This window comes from Prionailurus viverrinus, chromosome A2 (assembly GCF_022837055.1).
Source record: "Prionailurus viverrinus isolate Anna chromosome A2, UM_Priviv_1.0, whole genome shotgun sequence".
NCBI classification, from domain to species: domain Eukaryota; kingdom Metazoa; phylum Chordata; class Mammalia; order Carnivora; family Felidae; genus Prionailurus; species Prionailurus viverrinus.
The window spans coordinates 108,857,329-108,884,496 of record NC_062562.1 but is presented as its reverse complement, the minus strand read 5'-3'; the positions used below and the strand labels follow the sequence as shown (position 1 = coordinate 108,884,496).

The 27,168-nt window shown below is 35.8% G+C and overlaps 1 protein-coding gene across 7 annotated transcripts in view; it reads left to right on the top strand.

Moving 5' to 3' along the window:
• Nucleotides 1-27,168, top strand: part of AGMO (alkylglycerol monooxygenase) — a 400,045-nt gene that overhangs the window by 44,507 nt on the left and 328,370 nt on the right. For 6 of the 7 annotated variants that reach the window (XM_047851087.1, XM_047851083.1, XM_047851086.1 and 3 more), the window contains 3 exons: nt 11,286-11,566; nt 13,221-13,351; nt 24,777-24,928. In XM_047851087.1, coding sequence (XP_047707043.1) covers nt 11,444-11,566; nt 13,221-13,351; nt 24,777-24,928 — 406 coding nt within the window. In that variant the 5' untranslated portion in view covers nt 11,286-11,443. The remainder of the gene's footprint in view (nt 1-11,285; nt 11,567-13,220; nt 13,352-24,776; nt 24,929-27,168) is intronic. The other variant, XM_047851089.1, reaches the window with a different exon arrangement.

Below are 27,168 nucleotides of genomic sequence, written 5' to 3'. Positions count from 1 at the left end.
TCAAACAAATTCTGGTAGTGTGGTGGAGTCATCTAGCTTTAAGGGCAAAGTTGTACATTCGAGTTACATCAGCAAGTTGGGACTGTCCTTTGCTAACAAGAATCTCCTCCCCAGAGGAAGAATCTTGAGCTTCCTGGAGAAGGAGGGCATGGGAGACTATATGGAAGCATGTGTAATCAACTGTTTTTTCTAATGCCATAATAGACCTTTATTTGCTATACCTCAAACTGAGGATTCAGATATCCCCATTAGATATTTAAGATACACAACAGCAATGTCCTTATATAAAACACAGAATACATTTAATCCCCTTCCACTAAGAAAAAGTCTGAAGTAAGAGTCAACTGTGATTCAAAAGTATTGATATATGTTTATTTGGGGAGGTAAAGATTGAGATAAAAATTAAATACAATGAAAATGTATCTAATTTGGATTTGGATCTTGAATTGGCTCCTAAATATCTTTAGTTTTTTCCATTGGCATCACCAGTAGCCTGGTCCCAGTGGATACTAGCTCTTCTTAATTACACTATGTGCTTTTGTGAGGATAATAAAAATTTACAGGTGCCTCCTGAGATACGCCTGTCAAAATGAGGCATTATCTAACTAGAGAATTGCTCTTTTTACTCATTAAATAATCTATTAACTTTTAAATAATCTATTAACTTTTCTTTACCTCATGACAAGAAGAAATTAAAACATCTTACACCAATACACTCAATAAAGCTTAAGCGAACAGAGTAAAATAGGTGATAAAAATTAAACAAAGAAAATACAGACAGGAATCAAGATGGAACCAGTGGTGAGTTTCGTATGCTGCCACTTGAGTCCTATACACTTGCTAGATTTATGCCATAAATTTGGCACTAAGCTGCATATTAAACCATCTGAAGTGGGAAACATGATTAGTTAGGTGATTCATGGCATCCATAAAATTAAATAGCACCAGTGCTGTTCAGGAGAAACACATTATTCTTGGTACTGAAACTAGGGAGAAATTCCTAACCACACGTCCTAGAGAATGATAAGACCTGGATTTATGTCCACGATGAATTGCTTCAACTCTGCTTCATAAAAGAAGGTTCACTGGCCCTTTCATCAGCAGGCAGCAGTGCCTATGATGGATATTTAAGTAAAGGACTTTGTCTGATCTGCTGGTGTTATTAGAAACACACTTTTGTCGATAGTGGAGAACATGAACTAATCTTGCCTTTTTATTTATTTTCAAGAACATACAAGTCTTTCATAGTGACTTTTCTCTCAGATTATGTGCAGTAATCACCATTATCAAAGATAGGTGTCCCTTCTTTCCCTAAAAGAGAAACAGTCATACAGAGACCCTAATTTAGATAGCAATCCCCAAACCATGTACCATGTGATATACGTTCTATAAGATATTCGCAAGTGTGAGAATAACAGGAATTCTGCAGTAAATGATAATTGAGAAACTGCAAGTCAAGCAAATTAAAATAAATTTATTTGCTGCTGGACTTGTCAGAACCTTTAAAATATTTTATTACATACAAGATTAATCTCTAAGTGGCGTATGCATTATTTTGTACTTTCCAAAAGAAATTCTTCTCTTCGCAGAGAACCTCATGAGCTATTTCAAGAAATACTCTTGAGATCTTCCACATTCTTGTATTCTGCACTGTGCATTTGGGTTAATTCCAACACTGACTCAAAATCAATCCTGTAAAGAACGAGTTACATCCATTCTGACACTGATATGTGTACAGCACTTTGAGTTGCTCTTTTGGCACTGACTACTGTTAAAATAACAATGAGATGTATTGGCTTGATGGGATTTTTAAGAAATAACTTCTGAAATACTATTTGTTTTCTATGCTCTGAACTCAAGTGTATGCCATAAATTTCTTTAAAGATCATGTTCTACCTGATCTTTGCCTTCTAAGTCGTGGAAAGGACTTTGGCCAAAAGTAATAAAATCTGATCTAAGAAAATAGAGAGATTGATTTAAGTTTCATATGGTGCCATTTTATAATGAAAAGTATTAATACAAAGGATTTAAAGACTCTTAAAGACAATATTAAAATTTTGGCAACAAATAGCTATATTCTTTAAAACAATTGTCTTTGAAATATATAAGAATAAAAATAATGTTCTTTGTGTTATGACAGTAATATTCTCCACAAACTATGCCACCATTTAGATCTGATGAAGAATATGCCACCATTTAGATTATGAAGAATAAAAATAAGCCTACATATACCAAGGGCTAGAAAGCCTGCAGGGTAACTGGAACTCTCATACTGGTTGGGATGCTAAATTAGTACATACACTTTGGAAAACAGTTTGGCAGTTTCTTAAAATAGATGTTTTCTGTATATTGTATCTTAAAATTGGAATAGGCTAGACCATTTCAATTACTTCTATAATGAGATTATGCATAGTGACGTGAAAAGTATGTTTTATGTTTTATGTATTTGAACTACAAAAAATTTTGTCATGCAAAGAAAATCAAAATAACAAAAATGGTTTTCGAATTAAAATGAGTATTGTTTATGCATACAGACATGATTGAAGAGTCTATATATGGAAATCATTTTCATGTTTGGCCTGTAGCTATTCTATTCTTGTCAGCACTTCTTTCTATTCATAGATAATTCTCCTTACTTTGAGCCTTCAACTCCAGATTTGTATATCCAACTGCTGGACCCATCTCCACTTAGGTGACTACAGACATCTCATATCATGTTTAAAGTCAAATTCCTCTTTTTGTTTGTTGTAATCAGTAACAACTCTTCTTCTGTTGGCTTAAACCACACTTTTGAAACTGTGCATGTTTCCTCATCCAGTCTGTTAGTAAGCCTTGTTAGATTTACCATCAAATTGTATGCAGAATGTTTTCACTTCTCACTACATCCACTGAAACCATCCTGGTCAAAGTCACCGACATGCAGCACCTGGACTGTGTCAGTCACTTCTGTACTGGCCTCTACTTGTCCCTTCCCCCTCTGAAATCTATTCTTCACAAGGAAATCAGGCTGATGGCTTTAATCCATATATCAGTTTATGGATGCTTCTGTTTAAAACTCTCCAGTGCTTTTTTGTGTACAGTAGGACACCATTAGCCTCAAATAATAATAACTGAAACACCAAACACATTCTGAGTTTAAATTTTGCTTATATCATGTTCTAACTGATGGATACCTCTCCAAGTAGTGATTCAGAGACCACACCATCTTCAATTTTTAGGCTTTGTCATTCATCATGAGGCTTCCAAATTGTAAAAAAGTGGACCTAAAATTACACATAGAGTATGGACTCGTTTATGTAAAATAATGTCTCTGAAGAAACCTTAAACATCGATGTACATTAAAATATTAATGAGGCATGGGGCACCTGGGTGACTCAGTGGCTAAACGTCCATCTCTTGGTTTCATCTCAGGTCATGATTTCATGGTTCATGAGATTAAGTGCCTTGTCGAGCTCCATGCTGAGCATGGATCCTGCTTGGGATTCTCTCTCTCCTCTCTCTCTCTGCTCCTGCCCCCACTCACTCATGTGCTCTCTCTCTATCAAAATAAATAAATAAATAAATATTTTAGAAATATATATTAATTAGGCACTAATCTGATAGGTGGGATTTTGATGACTTTTTTCCTTAAGTATGTTCAGCATTTTTTCTTCATTTCTATAGTGAACATACATTGTTTTTATAATCTCAGAAAAATAAACTTTTAAAGATGGTAATGTAAAAGAAGTTTTCCAGTCTAATTCCCAGAAATTGTCTCAAGAGCTTAAAGAGAATGGTATATGGAGAAGTGTTATGGACTGAATTATGAGTCCCCCAAATTCACATATGAAAGCCCTGACCCCTGATATGACTGTTTGGTGATGTCCCTTTATAGAGATAACTAAGGTTAAATGCAGTCATAAGGGTAGGGTCCTAATCTGATACGACTGGTGTCCTTATAGGAAAAAGAGAAACAACAGGAATGCCTGCAAGGGTCGCTTTCTTGCATCCACCTTGAGATTCACCTTGATGTGTTATTCTTAACACTTAGTAGAAAGATGACTACAGTGAACAACTTCTCCAACACACTTTTTCAGAAGCAGAGTTTTATCCCTCTGCTGTATTGGATAAACCCTGTAATCTGCAGGTTGTCAGGACTGCTGGTGAGAAATGTGACAAGTTGTCAGGACTGGCCCACTTTAATTGGAGTCATTTTGGCCTTTAGGATCCATGACAGCTGAGGAGGATGGGATCATCTGGGGTGGAAGGGAGTATAGACTTTCTCACAAAAGAGAAAACCCAGAGGCTGAGAAGTCTTTTTGTAAACAAATTCTCATTTTCCCCAATTGTCAAATAGTCTAAAATCACAAGGCAAATTTTCTGACTGGAAGCTCTCCATAATAGACCATCAACCCTCCCCAGCCTCAATAAATAGAAATTACAGAAAGAATATCTTAAATGGCCTTTTTGTATGACTAGAGTAGAGAAGGCCAAAGAGTGAGAACCAAGGTAAGCAAAGCTGGCCAAAAATACATCAGTTCCAAGCCACGAAAAAGTTTGCAGAAATGGATGGAGACCACATTCACAGCCCCTCCTCCATGTCCTTAGGTTGAACTGACAAGATAAACCTAAATTCAGAAGTGCTACAAATACCTAAGGGTGTATTACAAAGGTTATCTACATCTTCTGAGGATGAGAGGAAGCATTAGAAAACCTGTATCCATTCAAGGTTAAATAGGGATGAGAGCAGGGAAAGAGATTGCCAAAAGTAGATGAAAGACTTCCTTTTCAGTGTGATTCCCTAGGAAATTAAGGATTTTTTTAGGCAGAACTGTTTTATGCACATAAAGAAGTTAAATAGGAAGTAAATTTGAAGAGAAGTGAGATTATATAAGAAATAGACACAACAGGGGAACTAAGAGAGTTAAGGAAAGAGTTTAAGAAAACAAATAATGTCATTGTAGATTTTAAAGTAGAAGCAGAAGGAAGAAAGAGGCAGTGGAAAAAAAAATGTCACAAGTATGGTTTGAGCAAATCAGAGTGCATTAGAAAACCAAAGATGAGGATGCCCAGAGATAATATATACATATGGAAGACAAATGGGATGTGATAAAGAGATAAATCACATTTTTGGAAAGGTATAAAAAATAAATGGAACAGAAATAACAGTCAAAATAGCAAAAAAATTCCTTGAAGTAAAGGAAGACTTGAAATTTGAGGTGTAAGAGGTTTACTTCTTCAAGATATTCTTATACAAGAAGAAATAACACACCAGAATTATTTAACTTCAAGGGTACAAAAATATTCTACAAGCATCCAAGAGGCAGAAATGGGTAAGTTAAGGGGGAAAAAAAGTCACATTGAACTCAGACTTAACATTAGTCTGAAATGTTAAATGCTAAAAGAAAATGTAGAAATATATATATTCTCTCACACCCCTTCTTACAATGAGCATCCCATCAATTTTTTTAACTGATTTATAATTTCATAAACATTGAAACTAAGTACAATTTGCAGAAGAGACAACAACAAAGACTTTCTATAGTTACTAAAGACGGTCATGTCTTGTGTTAGTTAGAAGTTTATTGCTTCTCATCTCCAAATTCACACTTCGTTGTCTGATTGTGAGAATGGATCTGAGTCTTTTAAATATTTTTTCATGCTAGCTGAGATGATGTTAAGGTGTGTCAGAAGCAGGCCCTGGACAGTCATTGTTGAAGGCGTAATGCTGTGGGCACATTAGGCAGACTGTGCAGGGTCTTAGCCCGAGGGTCAACTACTGAACATGGTCCTCTTGAGGACCTCCTCCAGCATGATTTCCCATGAGCTTCTCAGTCCAGCCCTGAGGGTGGTGGCTGCTCCTTACTTCTGCTACTCCTCTATTTTTTAGAGTTCCCCAATTTTTATTAGGCACTGCTCATTAGTCCAGTTCCCTTTTATAGCTGATAATTCTTTTTTATTTTCTTATCTGTTTATGTGAAGTATAATTAATATACAGTGTTATGTTACTCAAAGGTGTATAATAAGTGATTCAGTAATTTTATACGTTACTTAGTGCTCATCACGAAAAATGTACTCTCAAGCCCCTTTATTTGTTTTATCTTACCAACCATCTCCCCTCTTACAACCACCAGCTTGTTCTCTGTATTAGTCTGTTTGTTTTGTCTTTTTCTTCTGTTTCTTTGGTTTTGTTTCTTAAATTCCACATATTAGTGAAAGAATATGGTATTTGTCTTTGTCTGACTTACTTCACTTATCTTTATGCCCTCTTGGCACATCCATGCTGTTGCAAATGGCAAGATCTCATTCTTTTTTATGTCTGAGTAGCGTTCCATTGTGTGTGTATACCATATCTTTATCCATTCATTTATGGGTGGACATTTGGGTTGCTTCAATATTTTGGCTGTTGTAAATAGGGCTGCAATAAACATAGGGGTGAATATATCTTTTCAAATTAGTTTTTTTCATTTTCTTTGGGCAAATATCTAGTAGTAGAATTACCAGGTTATATGGTAACTCTATTTTTAATTTTTTGAGGACACTCCACACTGTTTTCCATAGTGACTGTGCCAATTTTCATTCCACCAAGAGTGTACATGCTTCCCTTTTTCACCACATCCTCAGCAACTCTTGTTATTTCTTATCTTTTTGATTTCAGCCATTCTGACAGGTGTGAGGTGGTATCTCATTAGGTTTTGACTTCCATTTTCCTGATGATTGGTGATATTGAGCATCTTTTCATGTGTCTGTTGGCGATCTATATGTCTTCCTTGGAAAAAATGTTCAAGTTCTCTGACCATTTTAAATTGAATTATTTGTATTTCTTGGTGTTGAATTGTACAAATATATAATATCAACCCCTTATAGTATGTATAATTTCCAAGTATCATCTCCCATTTAGTAGATCACCTTGTCATTTTGTTGATTTCCTTCACTCTGAAAAAGCTTTTTATTCTGAAGTAGTCCCAATAGTTTATTTTTGCTTCTGTTTCCCTTGCTTGAGGAGACATATCTAGAAAAGCATTTCTATTGTTAAAACTGACAATTATTAATATTAAATTTTCCCTGTTCACATTACTGTGATCTCTTTCCTGTCTGGACAGTTATCAGTATCACTTAGAAGTTCCAAATCAGTTTTGTTTTTTTTTTAAATGTCTGTTCAATACAAAAAACTTCTGATGTCTTTTTGTTCAGATTTATTTGCAAATGAGAACACTAGTGGGGCCGGTTTTCATGTCTTGTATTCTCATGGGATGTTTATCCCTGGTACCAGGCTCTTCCTAAGCATTTCCCCTTGAATTAGGTAAAAGAAGGGACTGCCAGCAGGGCCCCATTGACTAAGAGGCTTTGGATAGAAACCTGACAGAAAAGCACCTAGAACTATTTCAGGTTTCCTTTTCCTGGTTCTAGTATAGAGTTCAACTATCTATTCTATACATCTTGCTTCAGATGATTTTGTATTTAGCCAAGGTGTTCTTCACATATATAGGTGAGAAAAAAATTACGTTAAGATATACAATTATATAACCTTCTGGAAAAAAGGAGAAGAAAAACTTTGCTACCTGTGTCAGTACAAAAAAAAAATCAAGAATGAAGAGGATAGGGGTGCCTGGCTGGCTCAGTCGGTAGAGCATATTACTCTTGAACTTGGTTGGGGTTGTGGATTTGAGTCTCACATTGAAGGGACAGATTATGTAAAAATAAATCTTAAAAAAAATGGAGAGGATAAGAAATACAAGGATTGGTAGTTAGCACTGGCATCACTTAAATACAAAACTAGGTTTAAATGATTGTCGTGTGTATTGAGTATGATGTCAGTTCTTCCAAATCAATCCATGAATTTAATGAAGTTCCACATAAAATGCCAATAGAATTTTTTCAAGTTTAGTTTAAATAGATCCATTTGAATACATAGTGAAAAATAGTTTAAAATTTTTGAAAAATAAAATTCACAAGTGAAAATTTGTTCCACAAGTTACCAAAATTTATTACAATATGACAGTAATCAAGGCAACATGATACCAGTACAGAATAGGCACATACATTGGGTGGAGAGCATGGAAACATTGCAGATATGTAGAATAGTGTGGAAGAACTGAAAAATCCTGTGAAAATTCTAGAAGAAGACATAGAAGGTTATTTTTGTAGAGTTCTGGCAAGAAAAACATAAACAAGACTCAAAAGCAGAAGTAATAAAATAAAAATAAATAAATAACATAAAATTACAATTACTGTATGAAAACGGGTATAACAAAGTTAAAATAAAAATAAAAACTGAGAGAACATTTGCCACATACATGAGCAAAACACAAATATATAGAGAATACAAATAGCCTATAAATAAATACAGAAAGATAATATAAAATCATGGGCAATATATATTTAAAAATAAATCACACATGAAGAAAAATAAATGACTAATAAATGTATTGCAAAGATTTTCAAAATCACTAGGGAAATGCAAATTAAAACAAGATGTCATTTTCCCCAATTGGCTTAAAACTATAAAAGATTGATAGTATCCAGTCTTAGCAAGAGTCAAACACAGTTTTGGAGGTGAATTTGGCAGCAACTATCAAAGCATAAATTTTACATACCCTTCGACAACATAATTCCACTGCTAGGAATCTATTTGACACAAAAATGTACACAAGTAGACAAGATATTTATACCATGATGTCCATTGATGCATTAAATTTATTAGCTAAAACTGGAACCCTGCATTTCACTGCACAGCAGTGGAGAAACAGTTAAGTAAGTTATGATGGTGTGCTCATCTTTGGTTGGCTTTTCCCTCAGATGCATTCCCTCCCCTTCTGCTTCCCTACTGTGTATCTCCAGGGACTAGGCCCTGCAGACTTCTTTTCCTAGGCTTTTCTTTTAACTGGTTCCTACTCACTGAGGCCAATGAAAAGTGGTGCTTGGAGTTTGGTTGGCTGGAAGAAGCCAGTAGCCAGCATACATTTTTCTAATTCCTCTTTGCTTTGGGTATTGTTTTTTGGGTTTTCTCCATGGTGGACCATCATATTAGGCCCATCGTGGTTCAAACCTCCCAAGGGTGACTGAGTGAGCAGTATCAACACACCCACCTTTTCTTTGTCCCTGTAGATTAGAGATGCTAGTGACTTCCTATTGATCTTAATCTCTAGATTGGTTCTGTGCTCCTATTTGACTTTTCACTTCTTCCATCATTTCTGTAACTAATTCTTTGTATTCATGTTCTGCTATTTTAAATACTTAAAATAATATTGTATTTTTGTATTCCTGCTTGGAATATAGGCAAATACACATATATCTCTGCAGTCGGTAAAACAAAACAAAACAAAACAAAACAAAACAAAACAAAACAATCCTGTCTAACCAGGTACTTAGTGGAACAATGTTCCAGATAAGTTGTTGACTCCAGGAAGGAAAGCTGCTATCTCTTATGCTTAATATGGTCCATTACATAAAGCCAAACAATATGCATGTTTGAACACACTTACATCATGAAAATAATAATGGTAACTACAACTAAATTTTTGTAGGAAACCACAAATATGGCAAAATATCCACTGAAAGAAATTGTATTTATGAAGTTGAAGAGAAATTATGTGTGTGTGTGTTGAGGGGAAGGAGTGGTGCTAATTTTTACTTGTTAAACAGTTGTGTTTGGATTTTTTGCCCCATACTGCATTACATTTGTAATTTCAGCAATGTTCAAAGCAGGTAATAAAGTACTGCTTCGGATGATCAGTTTTATTAAACATGTATGTGTATTCATTTGTAATGGGATATATACATGTATTCATTTGTAATGGGAACTGTCTGAAAGCACAGTCACTTATGCAGTATTTTTAAAGTCCTAATTTGTTCCAACAGGGTATTGATACTATTAGGGAATAATTGGAACTGTTCATCCAAACCTATGCATGATTTTGTCTGTGAGAAACGCCAGGCGAATGTTAAATGTTGCACCCAACTGAACAGAAAGGCTTCAAGATACACAACACACACACATATTCACACATCTTAAGCAACTACCGTCATCTTCACTTCACCTCTACGTTATGAGCCACAGTACCCGTATCTGTTTTTATAACCTTCTGTCTCATTTCAGATAAGCCTCCTTCAATTCTCCACAATAACTCAAGTTCTGCCCCTTTCCAATGCCCACTTCCACAAACAAATGTCAGGTCTTTTTCAAGATGAAGTGCCATCAGGTCGTCGTCTTCTTCTTCTTCTTCTTCTTCTTCATCTTCTTCTCCTCCTCCTCCTCCTCCTCCTCCTCCTCCTCCTAATGGATCATTACAGAGTTTTTGAGTATTGCACCCTAATCCTATTTCTCTCATAAGCCTCATAGTTTTTATTGGACAGCTTTGCATATTATACTGATATTTAGCAGCATGTATATCACAAAACAGCAGAATTGACTATTCATACACCAAAAAGTTAATAGTGTCTCTGGGTATTAATTTATTTATTGTCTATCTGTAGTTCCTATTTTTTTCCTAAAACAATCATGCATTGATAATTTAATAAAATGTACATAATCATGTTTAAAAGGTGAGTTGGTAGCTAATGAGTGATCACTGCCATTCTAGGTAAAGAGCTGAAGTTATTCAGGAAACATGCACTCATTCACTGTGACCAATTGACAAGGTGCCCTCTCATCTCTCTGGAAGGCAAAATCAACTTATTCTCCTCCTGCAAAACACAGATAAGGTCTTGCAGCAACATCTTGTCAGCTTCCTCAGAGAGGCCCCATAAGAAGAATACAGATGTGATTAGCCAAGGTTCCATTAAATGTGGGAGATCATGTAATAAGCCAAATGTCCCTAAATAGGTTTGCAAACATTCAGAAGTTAACACCATACAAATCCAGAAGCGTATAGGCAATAGCCAGTGTGATATATTCAGTACTTATAGACTTTGAAACTTGGTCTTACTGAGATTACAACACACTGCCCTTTCAGGAAATAGGAATCCGTGGAGAGACAACAAACTAAATACAATGTGAATTAATACACAAAACAAAACAAAACAAAAAATTTTCTCTTTTGTGATTTGAATCTTGAATCACCACCCACTTTTTCAGCATGAACCTGTTAGCACTTTTTTTCTTCGCCTTTCTAAGCACTTGTCTTAGTTTTGTTTGTTTGTCTCCTTTTCATTTTTAAATGTTTAGTTACTCCACCTACAGTCAAACTCCTCTGTTTATCTTTGATTTAGGTCTGATTACTCCCCTTTCCCTCCCTCACATGTCCTGCACCCAGTGAACTCTGAACTCCTTCTTGATCTCTGTGTTTTCCTGTCTCCCTACACAGAATCTGCTGTTGGCTATGTTCTCCACGGAGCTTTGTTTCTAGCTGTTCTCTGACAAAGGGCTTGTTCTGTGCAGCACAGCTCGTCCTCTTTGTACAGCCTCTGGCTTCAACCACTGAATCACAAATATTCTCCAGCTGGGAATCAAGCAAGGGCAGACATGAACCCAGAAGCCCAACAGGATGTTTCAGTTTCCCAGGGAGTTCGCATGATGTTTTACATGATGAAGCCCAATGAAACGTCATTCCAAACACTGGAAGAGGTACCTGATTATGTAAAACAGGTGAGACTATCTGGTAAGAGGCTACAGTGACTTTTTTCTTAGTGAGAAGTAAGTTCAACACATCCTGGGGTTTTGTTCACTTTCATTCTTCAAATTGTTAAATTCTAAAAAAATAATTCAGTTTCATAAAGGCACGGAGCAAAATTAGAATTTCTACTTGAATGTAATACCTATAGCCAGTTTCTCCTATTAACCTCCTCTCCTCGGATATGTCACTGCAGAATATGATAAAACTTTATGAAGTTTTCCTGGACACAGTGGTGTTACAAATTTAGCTGTCAGAAGCTCAGAGCTCAATGATTATATGACATCAGTAAACTTTGTAACAATTTTGGTTTTAAAGGGCAAACCACCTCCCAGGAAACTATTTCCTCTTTAATTTGGTAGAGTAGTTCTGCAGAATGGATATAGAGCTGACTGAGTCCAACTCTGACTTCCTAAGTTTGAACTTGAACCAAGTTTTCTTTGAAATTCTGAAGTGTTCAGAGGCACTTTTTACTTCTGGTTCCTGGCTATGATTGGAAGTGGAAATATCCAGAATTAGAACTTGAATACCTAAGTTCCCCACCCTGTCAAAGTTGTTCCTATAACACTTACTAGTTCAGACCAGAAATAAGGGGAAAAAAATGACATCAGAGAATATGTTCTTGGGAGTTCAGTTTAGAAACTTCAGAATTCATGATCAGCTTCCAAGTGAGTGAAACCCATAACTTTTTCAGGATTTGATATTACTCCTTCTTTCTGAGTTTTTTAAGACGAAAAATGTGGTACTCACATCTTCATAAATCATTTTTTTGTATTATAATACCAAGCTTAGTTTAATATTTGTTATCCATGGTAGAGCCTAAAAATACCTATTACAACACAAAAATACATTTGAATGAATAAAACTTGAATTGTATTTTAAATACACATTTTAGGGGCGCCTTGGTGGCTCAGTCGGTTGAACGTCCGACTTCAGCTCAGATCCTGACCCCACTATCCATGAATTCGAGCCCCGCGTCGGGTTCTGTGGTGACAGCTTAGAGCCTGGAACCTGCTTTGGATTATCTGTCTCCTTCTCTCTCTGCACCTCCCCTGCTCACATTGTGTCCATCTCTCTCTCAAAAATAAATAAACGTTAAAAAATTTAAAAAATTAAAAATAAATACACATTTTAAATGATCAAATCCTCTCAAATACTCAGAAGAAAATTCTTTGTTCCTACAGTCTCAATTTTGTCATTCCTATAATTCTGATATAAAAAAAAACTAGCAATATGTGCATCCTAAGTAAAGCCTTTAAAAGAAGGTCCATCTTATAGATAATAGACTTCTGATTATTGTACTTATTTTAAAATGTATTTTTTTTAGATCTAACTTGAAACCCATCCCTCCTAATCTTACTATTTTCTTGGCAGAATTATCATGGCTACGTCGATGGTTATATTTCATTTACAAACTGGATGATAGATTTTGAGCACCTGTTTAGTATATGTCCGAAATAATCAGATTTCTTTGCCTATTGGGAGGAAATGATCCTCTAGCATAGGTATATGCCTTCTCCTACGAGATGTCACTCTGGGCCTCCTACTTCTGGAATGACTAATCAGGAAATGTGGAAAAATTTCATACCGAGCACAATAGCATCTTTTTTTGTGCCATTTCCTTTCCAGGCAACTCCATTTTTCATTTCCTTAATGCTTCTTGAACTGGTTGTCAGCTGGATTCTCAAAGGGAAGGCACCAGGTCGTTTGGATGATGCATTAACATCAATGTCAGCCGGCATTCTTTCTCGGCTTCCAAGGTGAGTTAGTTGGTTGGCCATATAGAGTGAATAAACTGAAATTCTCTAAATAAGATGGAAAAGGAACCCATTGTATGGGAGTTTGTCTGTTTTCACAAATATCCCCAAAGAATTCAGTTACTGTCATTATTTAAATGTTTTATATTTTGTTCACCGTAGATCTGTTTTTGTATTCATTTTAAAAGACACTGTTCTAAATATTATTTATCTTGATTACTGTGTTTATTGTCCCCCCCTTAAATTTTGTGCAGAAAGTGTTTCACCTAGTCCCAGTCCTGAGTTAAGGTCTAGTTCTCTACTGGAAAATTAATTTCCCTCTGGCAAATTCACATGCTCTAGCAATCTGGGATATAGACATCCCCTACTAAAGGTTGCACAAAGCTTTGTATTACTACATGATCTCCTAAGTGGCCTCTGGTCCTGTTTCTAGTGCTACCTCATTTTCAGCCAAACATTTCCATGATGTGGATCTGGTGAAAATTCTTCATAGGTTCCATATTGCCTAAGGATAATGTCTGAATTTTTTTCCTGATCTATTGAAACCATTGTCCATCTATCCTTGCTTTTGCTTTCTTCATTCTCCTTCCCTCTTTCCAATATTTGTTCCTTCCATCCTTCATCATTTGCCATTGCCCAGATGTCACACATGCTTCCCTCTGCTTGGAAAGCCATTCATATGGCTAACTCTAATTCATTTCTTATGTCTAAACATAGACTTTTCTTGAAGAGTCACACTGTTCAGCAAATCTTCCCTTTCTTCCTAAGCCTACTTTAGACACCACTTCACTATGGCCTCATGTGTTCTTGTGCTTACCCCAGATTAGAATTGTCACATGGTATTATGCTCACCTGTTTTCTTCCCAGCCCTTCCTGATAACTTGCATGCATCTTGAGAGCAAGAAGGATCTTTATTCATAATTTTAACTCCTCTGCCTGGAATGTTATCAGGTACATGCTAGATTTTTTTTTAGTTTAATATATTTTTTAAAGTTTATTAATTTATTTTGAGAGACAGAGAGAGAGTGATGTGTGCATGCAAGCAGGGAGGGGTGGGGGGGGGAGGGTGAATCCCAAGCAGACTCTGCACTGTCAGTACAGAGCTAAAATTAGGACCTGCACTCATGAAACCCTGAGATCCTGACCAAGAGTTAGATGCTTAACAACTGAGCCACCTAGGTATCCCCCAAGGTGGATTTTTTTAAAAATTTTTTTTGTCTTTTTTTTCTTCAACGTTTTTATTTTATTTTTGGGACAGAGAGAGACAGAGCATGAACGGGGGAGGGTCAGAGAGAGAGGTCAGAGAGAGGGGGAGGGTCAGAGAGAATCGGAAACAGGCTCCACGCTCTGAGTCATCAGCCCAGAGCCCGAGGCGGGGCTCGAACCCACAGACCGCGAGATCGTGACCTGGCTGAAGTCGGACGCTTAACCGACTGTGCCACCCAGGCGCCCCCAAGGTGGATTTTTTAAAATGAAAATGCAAAGATATTCAAGAAAAGGTAGAATAATTTCATGTAATTGTAAAAATTGTTTAGATAACAATGAACCTAAAAGTAAAATTTCTTTCATAAGTGTTACTATGGAAAAGTAGGCTAATGGGTATAAAATAATCATCATTACCACAATCATCATAATAATGTCTGAAAAACTACTCTTATGTGTGCACGTTGTTGTCAGAGGAAAATATCTCAAGTTCTTTGTAGTTAATTCCCAGAATACGCTAAATAAGAGTTTACCATTTTACATAATTTCCTCTATCTTCTGTCTCCCTTGAACAAAACTGAACAATAAATACATTCAACATACTCAAACGACATGTAGATTTGATTATTGTAAACAACCCAGGGGCGAGCCCCGCATCGGGCTCTGGGCTGATGGCTCAGAGCCTGGAGCCTGCTTCTGATTCTGTGTCTCCCTCTCTCTCTGCCCCTCCCCCGTTCATGCTCTATCTCTCTCTGTCTCAAAAATAAATAAACGTTAAAAAAAAAAACACAACAACCCAGTTGTTTACTGTAGTTCATTCTGAAGAAGTTAAGTGTATGAGTTCATGAAATGCAACAACTGATGAACTTTAAGAATAACTTGATAACTGAGAGGAACCCTGAAGGTACAATTGGGGATCACATATTTTGTTGGGTTGGAACAAATTTATTAAGAGCTCAGGGAGACATCAGGAGCTGTATGAATGCTTCAGCATTACTTTTACTTTTTCACATTTGGCTGTGGCCACAAGTGGAATTAGATTATTCTCTTACCATAACATGATAACCACTAGAAATATATACTGCATAAATCTGCTCAGCAACACTGAGGATTAGGGTACGGAATTTTAACAGGATACACAAGTATCATATATATATGATATAGATTTTTATATCTATAAAGGATGAGGGAGATGGGGAGGAGAGAGAGGCAGACAGGGAGAGAAAGAAAGAGAGAAGATGAGAGAGGGAGAGAACGGGAGAGAGAGAGTGAGAAGGACCAAAACAATGCAGTCCTTCCAGGATGGAACACACAGTTCTTTTCCTTCACATCCCACTCCCCACAGCACTCCTTAAGCTAACACTAGTTCCTTACCCTGGTGCCCTTTGAAAGAAAGGTGAAATGCTGTGAACTTGAATGTGGAGCATATTTTTCCATAATTGTATTTTGAAAGGGAATGGCAAATTGGTTGTTGTTGTTGTTCCTCTAGGTTTGAACAGCAATTCTAAATTATGAAATTGTGGATAATTTTGTAAGTTTTCAAGGCCTTTAGTTTTCATAACTTTCTACTTACAACATTTCAGCAAAGCAGATTATTTGAAAAAGAAATGTAAAAATATTTTCATGTATTTTGTTCCTATTACACACACACACACACACACACACACACACACACACACAAGCAGAGAAGAAAAGCTGATCCACAGGATCCACTCCCCTCAATCCCCTTTCGGCAAAAGACAAGAAGGGGGATTTAACAGAAACTCTTAAAACAATATTTCAGCATCAAGGGGAATCCTCGTGCAAATCATTAACAGCTGAAGGTTAGATTAACACGGCATTGATTATATCCTCTCCAAGGGACTAATTTCATTTTCTACACCAGCAACAGGGGCTTGCCACATCCTTAAAATACCTTATTGTGAAAAAAATGGTAGTATACCATTCGTTAATCTGCTTGTGAGTAATTACATGTTGGATAATAATTCCAAGTAGGCATGTGGCCTCTGACAAAAGGTTGTGGAAATCAAAGTGAAACCATGAACATGTTTTTCCACTTTGCCATTCATGTAATGGAAATGCTGTTTGCAGACTTTGAGGAAAAACAACGTTTGTTTGAGGATGTCAATTTCATTGTTACATAAAATTCAAAGTATCTTGAAGGTAGTAGCGTACTTAACATATTGATAGAAAAGATACATGCTGTGTCTTTCAAATATTTATGTAAGGGAAAATATTAATCATAGGCAAGATTATATCTTGTTTATAAGCCTGTCAGACAGACCATGACGTGCAATAAAAGTCCATCTGTCCCAAGAACCAGATTCTGGGCAGACCTGCATCCGTTTTGTTCTTCTGGAATCTAGTAGACAGACTCTTCCTCATTAGAATCTAGTTCTGAAGTTATAGACAGATAATTTGTATTTATCATGATTAAATGCAGGGTAGCATATGTAGATAATCTGCCTTTCTATCAATAACTTGCATATGTGACTATAAAAATTAAACTTAACAAAATAATTACTAAATCTATTTTTAAAAAAAGCTATCTAAAACTTGTGAGATATCCTGCTACTGACCTAAATGCTAATGAGTGAAAAATAATCACATCTCTTTTTTTTTTTCCTGCTTATTTGAGCAGAACTCAATTTCCAATTCTTCATTAGAAAACCAGGACCTCAATTTGTTACTTCCTTCCAATGTTTCTGCTTCCATAAATTGCATCCTCCCCGGAGAAATTTTATTCCCGATATAAATATCTACAGTATGTTTGTTTTTAATGGGTTCATTTAGTTTGTTGAAACAGCAGATTATAAATCAAATTGCAATAGGTTGGAGGATAATTTAAGTAGGTAAATTTTCAAATAAGTTGGGGACACTCCACTTTTAATACATATGGGTCATTGCCAGTTTTTACTATGGAGCTAGCTCCACAATATTCAACCATACATATGCACAGTTTTACTGGCCATGACTGCCATGGAATTTTCCATTCCTGACAAGAAAGTTTCAATTCATTAAAAAAAAAATTCATGAGGAGGAAATTAAACTTATTTAAAATACTTTGACTCCTTGGGGTGGGATTGGAGAATAAAGGAAAATTGTGTACTGGGTTTTTATATTAGACTATAGTATCAGAAGCAATATTGCCTTTGGCGACATCAGACTTCTAACAAATAAGTGCCTGTCATTTTGGATAAGGACTTTAATAAGCAGTTATTCATTACCCAGAATAAGAAATAAATGCATATATGTAATGTTAATAGTGCTATTTTGTTACTAATATTAATATATTTTATTAACCTTGAAAATTATTAAAAAAACACTTTAGGTGAAGAAAATACATTTTTAAAATGTGTTGGTTTGTTAATTATATTTGCTAAAGAAAATGCCTCGTTTCCTCTTAACTTTTACCTCAAACTTTATGAACAGAATTTGCCTTTGTTATTAATTGTGGAACTGCAGAGACTGCTATTAGACTAACCTTCCCTAATGATGCAAGCAAGCTTCCTTTTACTTATTCAGTAGAGAAATTGCATTACTTCAAGTAGTTTACTTCTTGCAAAGTAAAGAATGTAGCAAATTTGCTTCTTCCAAATTTACCATACTGTGCTTATAAAAGTCTATGGTTTTGTTGTTGTAGAAAGAGATGAAATGACTGCTTCATAAATGTAATTTCACTTCAGAGTAAGAACTAGCAGTACAAATTTTATCTGTCTTTAGGAGGCAGAGGTTGTATTATGTATTCTGTTAATACTGAGCAAAAATCAATGTTCCACTAGATGGAGCAAAAGGGGCAGTAGCTTTACAGATAGGGAAAGGTCCTGGCTTAGGTTTAAGAGATTTTGAAATAAATAAACAATAATTTTTTTTGGAAAAAAAATATATAGTCTAAATATATTTGTTTCTAACTTCCTGAAGCTTGTAAAAATATGTAGAATGATCTCACTCAAATATTAGTTTATTTTCTGATTTACAAGACAAAATTACTAGAAACAAAAAATACCTTATTGATTTCTTTCAATTTTGCATTACCTGGCCAAATCAGACCTTACACACAGCTCTGATGGCAATAATGAACTAGTATAAATTGGCAGGTGTCTGTAAGGCCTGAGTACAAAATTTCACTTACTCTGAAACCCATTTATGAAATTTTAAGTTTATAATAAGAGCATTGCATCAAATTCACTTGCTTGAGCGATGATTAGAGCATGGGAGTATTTGAAAGTTAGATCATTTTAGGGTCCATTGATCCAAATTTTCACATATCTTAAATTAGCTCTGAGATAGTGACAGGTGGGCAACATGCTCAACATTACCTTTCTGCTTTTGATGATGGGTACTCTCGAATTGAGATCACTTTGAGAACTGCACAGCTTTGTAATTTGCAATCCTTAGTTAATATTAATTCTAATGTGTTGACTTTTTTAAAATATCAATATTTTAAATTAATTTCATCCTTTTAAAAATTCAGGATCAGTCCTGGGATAGCAATTTCGTAACTTGCTGGATTTTACAGCAACTAAACATTGACAGGGCAAATTTCTAGTTTTAAGAGAAATGTTGTATAAACATTAACTTTCTTTTACTAAAGGCATACCTCAGATGCAAGAGAAAATAACTATTTGGGGAGAAATTGTGAAGAAAAAAGACTGAGAGGAAAGCCCCTGTAAATGCAGGTTGTTGATTAGAGGATTCTACTGCCTTCTTGTATTTAGACCATTTACTTCATCTTGCATTCAAACTTACTGAGTAAAAGGAATCTCCTATTTGGTTATGCAAAGCCCCTGTGGTACCCCAGATTTCATCTCCACTTGATAAAGTAAGTTCACTACATTCATACATGTTACATATGTCTCTTCCCACAGGATGGAGTTTAGAGAGTTGCTTTGAATTCCACAGTGCAGAGTCATACGCTGGGGGTCAGGCCTGGGAGAGGACTGAGGAGTTGGGAAGAAAAAGAGGAAGGAGCTTTGGTTTATGATTCAAGGTCTGGTGGGAACATTTTTGAAAATGTAGGTGCTATTTCCTGCAATCAAGGGCTTTCCAGAGCTTGGTAATCATTTCCCAGCTGTATCCCTTTGCTGAATTGTTTTTAGTTGTGGGCACTCCATTGCTGTTTTTCCCCATCTATGATGGAAGAGGATCATATTCATCTTGCTGATAGAAAGCAGGGAATTTAACTCCCATAGCTTCTCCCCACTTTGCCTTTGCTTTGGGAAAGGTTTGGCTTCTTGCTAAAGTGTGAAAAAAAAAAGTATTGACTGTAGAATGTCAGGCATATTTCAGCTCGATTTGTGTCAACCCTAATAAGTAAGTTGACAGAGTAATAAATTGGGTGTCTGCTCAAGACCTGGCACCTGTACAGGAAATCAAGAAGTATTTCAATTATAGGCAGGTTCTCTTTGTTTTGCAAGTGGAAGTTTTCCAGGGACCCTCTTTCTTGTATTGAAATTTTAGTATCTTCAAAGCCTATTTCAATTGTCTGTGGAACTGACTAGGGAGATAGCACCTTTAAAAAAAAAAAGAAGATTCTGGATAGATGGGACATTGATGAGGCAGGTGATTTTGATTGCCCTGTTCACCAGTGTGTCCTACCAATCTCCTGTTGTACCTGGCACCTAGTAGATTCTCAACTTAAATTTATTGAATGATTCGTTGAATCCTATCCTCCACCTTGATAAATGTTGTGTATTAGTTTGTTATGATTTCAACATGGCTCAAGCAAAGTTGCTTTGATCTAAGGAATGAATTTCTTTACACTGAGGAAGCCTTGTCAGGCCAATGCCATCATAATGTGCTACTAAATGCTTTTGATAGGAACATATGATGTAATGGACGTTTAAAGTTTAAAAAGTAAGACTTTGTGAGGACTTAAAGAAAATTGTTCAAGCTACTTGCAAATTGGCAAAGCTGCTATTTGCTGACCTACATAGCTCACTTAAGACCCTGGGACAATACCTCCTGCCATGACAAGGCTGCTTCTTGCTGGCAGTGGTGAAAACAGTGTGGCAGCCCCATGAAAGAAATCATCTTGCCCACCAACACTTGTGCCTTTTCTCTGCCAGCATTGTGCTCTAGCAACAAGGGCCTTTCAACTTGTGCTGACAGCTACACATCAGCTCTTGGTGACAAAGCTAACTCTTCTGATAACCAACCCATAGAAATGTATACCTTCACTAAATCTGGACTTCATTTCTTCCATCTCCCCTTTCCCTAAAACAAGAGTGTAATTAATCTATCATTGGTTTGGAGTTTTTATTTCTTTATCGGCTTATTAAGAGGCATGATCCTGTATGCCACTGGCTTGTGAAATATTGTTATTATAAATTATAAATCCCACAGTAAACCTGCCTTAAATAAATGATTAGTCTCTGAGCATAATTTGCCATGAACAACATAATAAATAACCTGGGTAACAAATTGGAAGACAAGTTTTATATATTGAGATTTTGGATTCCTCAGAGTTTCAGAACAGTGTGGGAGCCCCTGGCCCATGGCCTATTCTCTCATGATGGATGACAAACACTTGTATGTGAACATCCCAGAATGCTTGTCCCAGCTCTGCCTGCATATCTAGAAAAAGTCACTCTGGATTACCTTGTCATGTCTAGTAGTCTACACCCCTGCATAGGTTGGCCTTCTGGAGGACCCGACCAGGAAAGAGGCCCATGAAGGTCCTGCAAATAGTCTCAGAGCTTTTCTGATTGGGATTCTGAAATATGCAAGACATGGCTGGGTGTGACAGGAGTTCTGCATAGGCAGTTCCCTTGGATTAAGAGCTCACCCTCAGGGACAAAACTGCTCTTTCTAGCCATATAATTAATTGTTAGAGGAGGTTATTGGGAGGATGTTTCACTGGATGACTCTTGAGCTAGACTAAGGCAATCAGAGTCTCCTTACCTTCTCCCTGTCCTTGGAATATATAATCTGCTACTATTCTCATACTAGCAGCTGTTTTAAGGATGAAACCTTTGAAGAATAAGGTGTTAAGACCATTTGGACTGAATACGTGACTGAACCCTGTTAAGACCTCTAAAAACTCTTAAACACTGAGAACAAACTGAGGGTTCATGGGGCGTGGGGGAGAGGGGGAAGTGGGTGATGGGCATTGAGGAGGGCACTTGTTGGGATGAGCACTGGGAGTTGTATGGAAACCAATTTGACAATAAATTATATTAAAAAAGAAAGAGATGCAGGGGTGCCTGGGTGGCTCAATCAAGTAAGCGTCCGACTTTGGCTCAGGTCATGATCTCATGGTTAGTGAGTTCGAGCCCCACATTGGGGTTTCTGCTGTCAGCACAGAGCCCGCTTCGGATCCTCCACCCCCCTGTGTCTGCCCACCCCCCTGCTCACACTCCCTTTCTTTCTCTCTCTCAAAAATAAACAAACATTAAAAAAAGAAAGAGCTCTATATAAACTTTTAAGATTTTAGCAGGCAGGAATAGAGATCTGCTGATATTGAGTCTGGCCAAAGCCTTCTATGTAAGTTTCTTGGCCTTTGAAAACTGCCACCCACTGGGACATCTGGGTGGTTCAGTCTATTGCATGTCATGATCTCATGGTTCCTGAGTTCAAGCCCCACATCTGGCTCACGGTTATCAACGCAGAGCCTTCTTGGAATCCTCTGTCCCCCTCTATGTGCCCCTCCCCGGGTTCTTTGCTCTTTGAAAAAATAATTTTTTTTAAACTTAAAAAATAAAAAAAGAAAAAGAAACCTGCCACCCACCAATATAGGGTGACTTGCCACTTTTTTTTATTTCTCCTAACTCTTCACATACAGGGGACAATTAAAGAACTAACAATAATCTCAAATTGAAAAAAATGGGTTTTAAGATCTGATAATGTATAGTCATTTCAAAAATGTAGGCTTTTGGGGCATGTGGGTGGCTGAGTCCCTTAAGCGGCCAAATATTGATTTTGGCTCAGGTCATGATCTCTTGGTTGTGGGATCGAGCCCTATGTCAGGCTCTGAGCTGATAGCATGGATCCTGCTTGAGATTCTCTGTTTCCCGTTCTCTGTCCCCCTCCCTCCCTCTCTTTAAAAAAAAAAAAGTTTGTAAAAACTGTAGGCATTTGACATTTCTTTTCATTATTTATATTAATGCTGTTGTGAAGTGACCTAATGTTCTATGTTACAGATTAACTAATAATTTGAAGTATTCCAAATAGGAGACAATTTTAAAGTTATTAAATCATAGTTATAATCCTATCATAATTAAAGTCAAAAGTAGATTAAAATTAAAGGCCCATATCTTCAAAAGACTCAGTTACATGCTAATTCATAGATGCTCACTGTGTAGAGGGAAATACTATTAAAATGGTGAATTTAATAATATACTAATTTGAGCTGCTTCTTCAGCCTTTATTTAAAATTAGAATGTTTAACAATTTCTTCATCTGTTCATAGTTTATAAGTGAATTTTTATTAGAGTGATCAATTCATTTTACATATTAATAATAAATATAAAAGAAAAAGTCACTTCAACCAAATTTATAGAAGTGATACAGGAAAGATTATCTTTAGTCTAAACTTAAATTTGATTACAGACAATTTCAAGAGAAAATGCTACACTTAATCAAATTGAAGTATATTATATATTTTTTGGAACGTTCTTGGTAAGAATTTATAGAAGCTTGGTAGCATAGGTGGCAAACCATATTCCAGTGTCTGGGTTTTTAAAAAAAAGTTGTTTCTTTTAACTAGATTTTTAAAAAAAATTTTAGTAGCTTTCCAGTTGACCTACAGTGTTATGTTAGTTTTGGTTGTGTAATATAGTGATTCTATAGTTCTATACATTATGCAGTACTCACCATGATGAATGTAGTTACTATCTGTTGTAAGGCAAAGTTTTACAATATTATTGACTATATTCCCTATGCTGTAGCTTCATCCCTGCAATTTATTTATTTTATAACTAGAAGTTTCACCCTTCCCCCTCCCACCGCCCCCCCACCCCCCCACCCCCCCCACCCCCCCGCTGGCAACCACTAGTTTGTTTTCTGTATTTATGAATCCTTTTTTGTTTTTGTTTCTTTTTTTTATTTTGTTTTTTGGATTCCACATATAAATGGAATCATGTTGCATTTCTCTTTCTCTGTATAACTTGTTTCATTAAGCATCATACCCTCTAGGTCCTTCTGTGTTGGCATAAATGGCAAGATCTCAGATGGCACTGTAATATCCTATTGTATGTATTTACCACGTCTCCTTTATTCTTTCATCTATTGATGGACACTTGGATTGTTTCCTTATCTCAGCTATTGAAAATAATGCTGTAATAAACAAAGGGGCACTTATATCTTTTCAGATTAGTGTTTTCATTTTCTTTGGTAAGTACCTAGCAGTAGGTGTACTAGATCGTATGGCATTTCTATTTTCAATTTTTTGAGGAAATTCCATACTGTTTTTTTACAGTGGCTGTACCAATTTATATTCTCACCAACAGTGCATGAGGGTTCACTTTGTCTATATCCTCACCAGTACCTGTTATCTCTTGTCTTTTTGATACTAGCTTTCTGACTGGTGTAATGTGACATCTCATTGTGGTATCTAAGTTTTTACACATTATTTCTAGGGAAAGATTATTCCCTTACATCTTTAGAGTTATAGTTTATATTACTACAAGAATTATTGAAATTCTTTGAGAATCCAATTTGTGATCCTAAGTATAACGTCTAAAAACATAAGAGTATAAGTCTGTGTGCAAAAGAGAGAAGAAGGGAATAAAGAGAAATAAAGACAGTAGTTAGCCAGAAGCAACTTTGATCTAAGGCAGTAGGCATTTCTGCAGTCCCCTTTAAACTTTGTACCTTTTAAACTTCCTTTAAAAAGCACCCTTCTTGTGCTCTTCATTAAGATTTGGAAATGACAGTCACAGAAAATAAGTTGTAGTTTTGTCATATTTATGTTGTATGGTTTCTATGAAAGTATTTTAAGAGACAAAAAAAAAGAAGAAAAAAGGAATGGCATCCTAAATTCCATGAAATCAAGAGTGCAAATAGCTGGCATCCATGATAACTGTGAAACGAAAGGAAATATCTCATGGAACATTTTGATACCAAGGAAATTGAGCCTTTTAAAAGGTCTGATAGAACTGTGAGAAAAAAAGGAGAAAGACTTTTATTTTTATATATGAATACATTAATTTTTAAATGTTACCGAAAATGTTTTATAATTTTACACTTAAAAGTGGTATAATCATTGTAAATTTTATTTTTCCAGTTTGTTTTCCAGAAGCATCGAACTGACCACATACATTTATATCTGGGAGAACTACAGTCTCATCATTTTGCCTTGGGATTCTCCATGGACTTGGTATTTAACTTTCTTAGGAGTTGATTTTGGCTACTACTGGTTCCATCGCATGGCCCATGGTAAGTTGCAAATCAAGGTTTTATTGATAATTTAGGGATAATTTATGCTGAACTCTGTTGGGCTCATAGCAGGTATTCAATAAATATTGAAGGAATGAATAAGTGAAAAACATGGTTTGTCTTAAAGTATATAAAGATTAATGATGAAAGTTTAGTTTGAAATTTAAATGGAAAAAATCTGAATTTTTTTTAAAAGGTGAAATTATTAGAGATACATTTTTCACACCTCTTGTACCTAACTTGCAAAAAAACTGTTGAGAATGTGATGGCTGTAGCATTACTTTTTAATATACCACCTGACATTTTTCTTATTATGACATGCTTGGTAGAGTCTAGAGACTCTCACACACAGTATCAGACTTCATGTCACAATTATCAATGGTCATTCAGAAAAGCTCTGAAACAGCATGGAATCCTGGGTAATGTGTGCTGTCATACATAAGAGTGATTCAAGTTCTTGGCAGTAATTCCTCACTGCAAATGAAAATGCAATCATCTAGGCACTAACCATAATGCATTTCAGTATTACCACAGTTTTGTAAAATTTCTTATCTAATACAAAGCCCTCTTACCACACTGGCCCACTGAATTTGGTTTTTGGGATTACTGGCTGAACTTTCCAAACAATGTTTTGTTATGGAAAGGGACATGGAAGTTCAGGAAACAGTCTTAAACTATGTAGGACTAAGTGGAGGTTGGAGAATGATTGTAGAGCTAAGGTGAGCAAATAGTCTTTAAGGAGGAAGAAGGCATGCAAACGTATTTCTGAAGGGAAATGGGGGAATGTGCTAATTTTGAAAACCTACTGAAGAGTAGAACTGAGGATTTCAGTGGGTGGTTGGGTTGAGTGTGTGGGGAGGAAGGAAGGAAGGGGAAGAAACCTGGGATAATAATAAAAATTAATTGGGGGATGGCAAGAAGAGGCCTGAGAGCAGGGTGAATAACCAAGCAATGTGTGTAGGAGGATGGTGACCAAATATCCTTCCCAAGCAAGGATGAGGAAATAGGAGTGACATAGATTAGCATTATGTTTAAGGCACGAAATTTTAAATGCAGCGTTATTTTTGTTAGGTACATTAACCATGCGTAAACAGTGAAACTATAAAGAATGTTAATTCATTAAAACAATTTGAAAGGAACAAATAAACTAGAAAAAAATATTTATTTTGTGTGTGATAACCTTTGTCTTTGAAAATAATATGTCAGTGCCTGACATCATTTCCTTGTGTATAAAGCAAGAGGATACTCCCAAATTGAACATGACTAGGAATAAAATATGGTCATGTAGTAATCTTTGTATTTTATTTCAAAATAGTAGTTTTCTCCCTAAAATAAACCCATTGGCAATCTTCCTCATTTTCTATGCAGCAAATGGGTAATGCAGAAAGCATTTATATTGTATTATTTAATTTCAGGAGCCTTCTAATATCACACTGTCCTGTACAGATGTGTTTGTTTGGGAAATCTGCAAATTCGCTTAATCTTTAAAAGCCCATTATAACAGGAAACAAAGAACCAACAAAATATTACCAAATATAAAACTTCTAAAAATATGTTGATGTTAAGTGCTCCAGTTAAGGAAGAGCAATAAAGTAAAATAATATATTAAATACACAGAATCGAGGCTGTGTAAAGTATGCTTCCCATTAGAAAATTTTGAACCAAATCCAGTGGAAGCAGGCATTAAAAAAAAATCTAAAAACCTTCTGGAAAAACACTCACCACCTTCAGGCTATGAAGTCTAATCATAAGTTCAAAGATCTTTGACTTGTGATGGAAAGCTCATAGGAAAAAAAATAAATTAGTAGTTGAAAGTGTCAACCTTCAGTATGGTAGTCAAATTTAAAATTTTTGTGATAATAATGTAAAATATTAAATGGATTTTTAGAAATCTAGAAGTACACAGGAGTAAGAAAAACTTTTAATATCAAATTTCTTGAGCCTCTTGGGTTACTGAACCAACGCTAGTTAATTAGTCAAGTTTATTTAACTGAGAAGTTTGAACAGTTCTAAAATCCTAACGTTGTCCTAAAATATAATAAGGAAAATACCCTCTTTTCCTACTTAATGTGTTACTTTCCTTTCACTACTTGCAGTTAAATAATAAAATGTTTTTATTTTATTCCACAACATTCCACATTTGTTGATATGTTAAATGCTATGAGTTTTGAAGAAACAATATATACTTTTTGTTTTTACATATACTTAAATTATTTCTTTAGTAACCCAAATTGCCGCTA